General features: G+C 34.8%; 1 protein-coding gene across 1 annotated transcript; it reads left to right on the top strand.

The window, feature by feature from the left end:
- Positions 1-5306: 5306 nt before the first annotated feature.
- On the top strand, positions 5307-6081 carry LOC128469984 (vomeronasal type-2 receptor 26-like). The gene has a single exon (XM_053451800.1). The coding sequence runs from the start codon at positions 5335-5337 to the stop codon at positions 5995-5997; it is 663 nt and encodes a 220-aa protein (XP_053307775.1). The 5' UTR covers positions 5307-5334; the 3' UTR covers positions 5998-6081.
- The last annotated feature ends 1716 nt before the right edge of the window (positions 6082-7797 follow it).

Genomic DNA, 7797 nt, shown 5'->3' with positions numbered 1-7797 from the left:
ATCATTTTCACATAATCCCCAGAAATTTGGCTGCAGGCTTATTTTTCATTAGAAATGGAATGGAATAAGTAGGTTCAAGTTAAGGGGGAAACTGAATGACCATTTAAAGCTAACCCTATTTTAGTGGTACAGTATATCATGTTTGGGTTATTTAAGAACGTTACACAAAGTTTAGGAAAAGTGCTGCTTGTGGCTGTTCCGAACTCCTGTCTCCTGTAGAATATGCTCCTATTCACAGCCAAATAGTACTCTATATATTATTTGGTTCCTTTTTTAAAGCTGTATTACAATCTAACTTTCAACTTTATTATTTTATAAATAGTATAAACAGAAGAAAAAAAAGCGTAAACAAACATACATATAACATTCAAGAGTGAGTATAAGATAAATGAATCTAATATCACTTATTAATAAAAAAAATACCCATCAAACTTCTGAGAGGAGATTTCGAATAGGGAGAGAGAGAGCAGAATATAATTTTTTTTTTAAAGTAGGGACCACGGAGATATCAAATTTGACAAACAATTTCAATGCACAAGGATCATGTAAGTAAAAGCCACCTGTGCTTTTTTTTCTTCTGCGTTAGCTCTCATATGAAAATATTTTTCAGCGGAACATTGCTGAGTTTTAATCTCAGACCATATAGGAAGGGTCATATTTCTCCAGTTCCTGGCTAGACAGATTTTAAATGCGAGTAAGATGTTTAACCAGAGGGTTAGGTCATTATCATTAATGTCAGGTAAGTCTAAATGGAGAAGAAGTCCCTGGGGGGAAAGTGTTGTGTTAAATCTGAATAGATTGAGAAAAAGATTAGATAATTGAATTTTAATCTGATGTAGACACATACAATCCCACCATATATGTTTGTGGGTGCCTATTTCCATATGACATCGCCAACATAAAGCTCCTTTAGCTGGTTGGAATTTAACAATACGAGCCGGAACCATATACCACCTATACATGAGTTTGTAGAATTGTTCGTGAAGGTTTAAACAATGAGATGATTTCTGGGTAATCTGCCAGGCTCTGTACCAAGTATGTGGGGCGATAGAGAGATTAAAGTCTTTCTCCCATTGTTTGTGTGCCCTACTCTTCTCAAAATTTTTATTATCCTTAATAATTTTCAAAATTTTAGATATTATTTTCTTCGGAGTAGTAGAGGTAAGAAATGTATACCAAGGAGTAGACTCAGTTGGTAGGTTAACAGACAAAAAATGCTTGAGCCTAATGTATATAAAGATATCTTTTGCTGGTATGTCATAGGTTTCCATCAATGTTGGAAAGAGGATCATATGAGATCCAGCAAATAGGTCACCAATCTTTTTCACACCCAACAAACACCATCTATCCAGGGGAAGATCAGGGATGAAAAATGACAGGACGTCTAATGGACAGCATTTAGTAAATTTGATCCCATCTTCCATGCGTTTCTTCATTTTAAAGAAAGTAGATATAATATTGTTAATAATAAGACTAGAAATTTTTTTCTTTATAAAAATTAAACCATTTTTGTGTTGATTTTGATGTATGTTTGGATCTTTGCTCTGCTGGAAGTTCCAACCACGGGCCATTTTAAGCTTTCTGGCAGAGGCATTCAGTTGTTCATTTACTATCTGTTGATATTTGCTATCCATGATGCCATGCATCTAACTAAATGTCCAGGTCCTTTGGCAGAAGCAAAACATTAAAGAGCCACTACCATAGTTAACCTACCTCTGGTGTTTATTTTGGTTTTATCTTACCATAGAACCCAATTCCATTTGAAGTTCCAGTAGTGTCTGGCAAACCGAATTGAATTTGTTTGTAGAGGCTTTTTTCTTAAAAACCCTTCCAAACAACTTGTGGTGATGTAGGTGACGTCGGATTATAGTTTTGGAGACTTTCTGACCCCAACACGAGGTCTGCAATTCTCCAGCTGTGATCCTTGGATAACCATCCTCTTCACAGTGAATTGAGAAAATATAGGCATTCATCCTTTTCCAGGTTATTTCATAACATTTCCAGTTGACAGGAACATGTTAATTATTGTAGTAACGGGTATTTTCAATGCTTTTGCTATTTTCTTATAGCCAATTCCCATTTTGTGAAGCTCAACAACCTTTTAGCGCACATCACAGCCATATTTGTTGGCCTTTGTGTTACCTTATATTTATACCCTTGTGAAACATAAATTCACAGTGAAACAATTTCCTTTTCTTAGTCACCGAGGTGTACTAAAAAAAATTAAATTTTTCATATGAGTGTACCAATTATTGTGGCACACACACACACACACACACATATATATATATATGTGTATATATATAACATTTTTTTCTTGATAAACCTGTGTTGTGTTTGCAATTGTTTGATACCCATGAGAGCAGATCCAAGATCAAAAGGCTAAACAATAAAGACAAATTGTCACAGCTTTCTTTGCTCATATTTGCCAAGGGTGCCAATATTTGTGGAGGGCACTGTTTATTATGTGATGTAATGAATGTATTAAAGGCTCAAGTACCTTTACACAACAGCTTGTAATATTCATGATAAATGCAAATATTTCATCTGTAGACTCCCCGTTCTGTATGCTGTGAGAGTTGTTCACCTGGATACAGGAAAGCACTTAGAAGATTAGAGCCAAACTGCTGTTATGATTGTGTTGCTTGTTCAGAAGGGGAGATCTCCAACACGACAGGTAAGTCATTAATGAAGCTGCTAGTTTGTGTAGTAAAAGTAGTATTCTTAAAATTAAATATCAATTTCATTAAATACAGTCAGAGAATGCCACGAAAATACTGGGGTTCTTGCATAACCACAATAACCATAATAACCAGAAGCCTAGTCTTAATGTACTTTAGTTTAAGGTACTGGGATCCAATCTAGGATGCAATTTCAGAAATACAGTTGGTGAGGCACGTTAGAAAAGAGAGTGAGGGATAATGAGAGGAATCAATCTGTCACCACTTAATTAACCTTCCACGACTCCAATGGTAATACTGTGCATGAAGCCCTTGATAGCCTTTTTCTATTTTAAACTATTCCCCATTCCTTCAGACTATTCCTAATCTTAGTTTCCAGTACAGTATATTTATTTATGAGTGCCAAAATATTCTTTAGTGCAAGTGAAAATGCAAGTGGAAATTAACAATACCATTATAATTAGCAATATACAAAATTGACAATAACATTAACATAGGGCCAGCCACCAAAAGAAAGGCGCAGTATATTAACCAAAGGTCAATAGCTCAAAGATGGCTTCGCAGAAATCACAGGAGAAACTCCAAACCAAAAGAGAGAGAAGAGAAACCAGCAAATAAAATAAATAAAGATAGATCAATGGACGAATCGGTTCTTATTTCACCACATTTGGAAGAATCATCAAATAGTAACAGAAGCAAAAGAAGGAACATCAGGTTTTCTAAAAAAGCTGTTTACAATCCCAAGCTGAAATTTTGTCCACTCAAATGAATTTCAACAAGGACGAAATAAATTAAGAAACAGGAGACCTTGCCCATAGGTACTGGCTGCCTGGGCTTGATAGGAGTGTGATTGCTGTTAGCAGTTATATATATATATATATATATATATATATATATATCTCCAGAAATGCCGTTTAACCACCTATATGCCACTGTGCCCCATGATATGCCTTTTAACCCCCTATATGCCAGAGTGGCATATAGGGGTATAAGGCATATCATAGGGCAGAGGGGCATATAGGGGGTTAAAAGGCATATCATGCGGCACAGTGGCATATAGGAGGGTATAAGACATTTCTAGAGGCAGAGTGGCATATAGAGGGTTAAAAGGCACATCATGGGGCAGAGTGGCAAATAGGGGGGTATAAGGAATAACTGGGGGGCAGGTTGGCAAATAAAAGGAAATAAAAACAAAAAATATTTTTCTCAATCATAGCTTTTATTAAATAAAAAAAATAGTTTACATGAATTCATATTTACTAGTAAAGCTTTTTTTCTATAGGGTAGTCTTATATTCAGGCTTTTTCTTTTTTTCCTAAATTAATATTTAGATTTTGGGGGGTCATCTTATAATCGAGCAAATATGGTGATTGTATTGAGGGTCATACAAATACGTCAATGATGTGGAGATCAAACAAAAAGCCCAACCTTGACCAACAAAGTTGTATTTTCAAAATTTTATATTAAGACCACAAATTGTGTTTCTCCACTCAAATATCCAGAATAATTTTTAAATATTGATACATGACACATACACATCTAACAGTAATTTTGACCTTGCAGTTTAGCGTGTACCTTCTAAAAGGACACACCAGCCATCAAACGCACTTGAAAAATGCATGGAGGGATTCTTCAGAAAGCTGGCTTTGGCTCAGAAAACTCTTTGGGACAGCATACACGGAAAGAACTCCCATTAATTTCAGTGAGAGCACTTTCCTGCCACTGATTCAAGAAGCCACTCAGCGGCAAGAATCATCTCACCACTGAGGAAGAGAGACGATGCTTTTTTATTATTATATTTTTTTTTAGAAGAATGCATATTAAAATACTCTGTACTCTTAGGACTTAAATATCCATTCTTCCTTAGTGGGGCTGTCAGGTATAGTGAACTGTTCCTTTAATGTTTAAAAACGACAAAGCGTGTGTGTGTCCCTTGGGGCCCCTCAACAGGCTCTATAGTCTAGGAAAGGTCTGTGCTGTCTTCTCTACAGCCCCTGCAGTCATATTATGGCGCTGAAGCAGGCTGCATGCAGACTGCAGAAGAAGTGTTAGTGGAGAGGTCAGCACCAGTAGCTGCCCAAACCGTCACCTACATTCTCTCTCACAATTAGGCTGGCGAGTGGCAGCTAATAAAACCAATTTTATGCTGCTTGGATACATATTGTGACTTAGAGCTGTATAGAACTTTAATACAATCATACAATGGAAACAAACTGGGCCAGAAGAAAAGGTTTAGATTTAAAAGTCTTTTTTTTTTAACGGGGACATTTGATTTTTAATATACAGTGACCTGAATACCTGCTGTGGCACACTTCTCTTTTAAGAACAATTTCTGTCAATTAAGCCCGGTAACATGAAAGAGAGAATTACATAATCAAAAGTTTAATGGCATGATTTTTCTCTTCCAGATGCAGAGAACTGTATGAAGTGTGCTGAAGATCAGTGGCCAAACCAAAAGAGGGATAAATGCATTTCTAAAGCCATAGAGTTTCTTTCGTATTATGAACCTTTGGGTATTGCTTTGACCTGTTTTGCTATCATGTTATCATTTGTCAGTATGGCAGTGTTGGTAATCTTTATTACCCACAACAAGACTGCAATGGTGAAAGCAAATAACAGGAACATGAGTTACATACTGCTACTTTCACTCACAATGTCTTTCCTATGTTCTTTATTATTCATTGGGCACCCAGTAACCATAACATGTTTATTTAGGCAATTAGCCATTGGAATAATCTTTACAATTGCTATTTCTTCAGTTCTAGCTAAAACCATAACTGTTGTCATTGCTTTTAATGCCACAAAGCCTGGTAGTAAATCAAGAAAATGGATAGGATCCAAAATTCATACCTATGTAGTCTCTTGTTTTTCACTTGGGGAAGCCACTTTATGTTTTGCATGTTTTTTACAATCACCGCCATTTCCTGAAATAAATACACAGGACAAACCAGACAAAATAATATTACAATGCAATGAAGGAATTGCATTTTACCTTGTCTTGGGGTACATGGGACTTTTGGCATTTCTTTGCTTTATTGTCGCCTTTTTAGCACGGAACTTACCAAGTAGTTTCAATGAAGCTATTCATATAACATTCAGTATGTTGATTTTCTGCAGTGTCTGGCTGTCCTTTATTCCTGCATATTTGAGCACTAAAGGGAAATATGTGGTAGCTGTAGAGGTGTTTGCAATATTAGCTTCAAGCGCTGGTCTGCTTTGTATATTCTTACCCAAATGCTACATTATTATTGTTAGGCCTGACCTAAATAACAAAGGAAATTTGATTGGTAAAAATGTAAATAAAACAATACAATAGAGTCTTTAAAATGTGACATTCCACTTTCACTGCTGAATTTAACTTATGTTACTGACTGCAGAATTAGAAACATAATTTCTTGCACATTTAAATCCTTTGAACAAATGGTTGGGGCGCAGGTGCATGTAAGGGAAAAATAAAATATATAGTGTAAAGAGCATAAATGCTAATATAAGTAAGTGATGTTGTGGTTACACTCACAAACGGATAAGATGCTTCAAGCCCATCAAAGTATGTTGAAAAAGTGCCTTTAATTAGTCTTCACATAGAATCTATAAAAACAAAACTGAAAATAGTGCAGTATCTTCAATAAAAGCAATTGTAGCTGATAAGATTGTACTCACAGTTTGTCCATGCACAAAGTGCATATAAAATCATAAGATTAAAAGTCCACCAGAACTCGCTCGAAGGAATGTCCTGTGTGATCCTTCTGACGCGTTTCGCCAAGTCGGCTTCCTCAAGAGAAGTAGATTCGATCGGTATGTGTTCGTATTCCGTATCGCTGCCCCTTTTATATTCCTCGTATGCTGGTGTCATCGCGTTTTGTGACGTCTCTGATGTCATTGCGTTTTGCATATCTCAGGATATCTCCGGTGTTTTGTTTCTTGTTGATAAAGTTGCGATTCGGAACATCAGTAGACTTGTCCAGCGAATGAAGTTCCCACGTCGACGGGCGGAGTCAAAAGTTACAGTTCAGAGCCACCGTCGATATTAAGTCCCGGGGATCTGCTGTGTTAGTTGCTCGATGTGAATGAAATAATGAAAGAAAGGAAAGGAAGGTCTTTAGACCTTTTCTAAAGGGAGCTATCTGTCTATGAAATTTAAAATTTTCATCTATAGAAAGGAATAATAAATATAAGATCTATGATTGACCCAAATGTATGTATATGTGTGAACACCTCATTGCATAAAAATCCTATCTATATCGGCTTTAAAAGGGATTTTAGTAAATATATATTTACAAGATTATGTATGTGCTAAAACCTCAAATAGAAATACCTTATTTATGCAAATCAATTATGTGTTCAAGAGTCAATGATTTAGTATGAATGAATTGTATATAAATGCCTTGTGTTTATGCAGATCAGTTTTTTGTTCAAAAGTCATTGATTGAGTATGAATGAGTTGTGTTTATCAATGGAGAGAATTAGAATTGGTGAATAATTGATTATAAATAAATGAATAAGTAAATAAATTCAAAATGTGTACAAATTCCCTGTGATTGCCAAAGAGGATTTTAAATGAATAAATAATTTACACAAATACCAAAAAGGAATTAAATTAATAAATAAATAATTTATAAAGTATAAATGAATTATATACAGATGCCCTGTAATTACCCATGGAGATAATTTAGAGTTAATAAATAATTGTAAATAAATTAATGCATATATAAATATATTCATGAGATAAAAATTAATTAAATGTGAATAAATGATGTACCAGTACCTGGTGATTTTAAATTTAAATTAATAAATATTTGTATATTCATTAGTGTATTGTAAAATGTATAAAAAATAAATATATATAAAAAATGCATATGTAAAAGATTTTTAATATAAAAATATATAAATTGTAAAAGTTAATTCTAAAAGTGGCTAATTAATCCATAGAAGCTAAAATATCAAGCTTCATATTTAATCCCCCTTTTTTATGTGTCTGATATCTATAAATCCATTCTGTCTCACGTTTGGCCAGCTGTTCCTTTATATTTCCTCCACGCCAATGTGGAGTAACTGTATCTATCCCTATAATTTTAAAATTGTTAAGGGAGAATAATTTGCAACTGTTACGGTGTCT

This window comes from Spea bombifrons, chromosome 12, assembly GCF_027358695.1.
Source record: "Spea bombifrons isolate aSpeBom1 chromosome 12, aSpeBom1.2.pri, whole genome shotgun sequence".
Taxonomy (NCBI): Eukaryota; Metazoa; Chordata; class Amphibia; order Anura; family Pelobatidae; genus Spea; species Spea bombifrons.
Note: the sequence above shows the minus strand (reverse complement) of the source record. Positions and strands in the feature narration are given on the sequence as shown.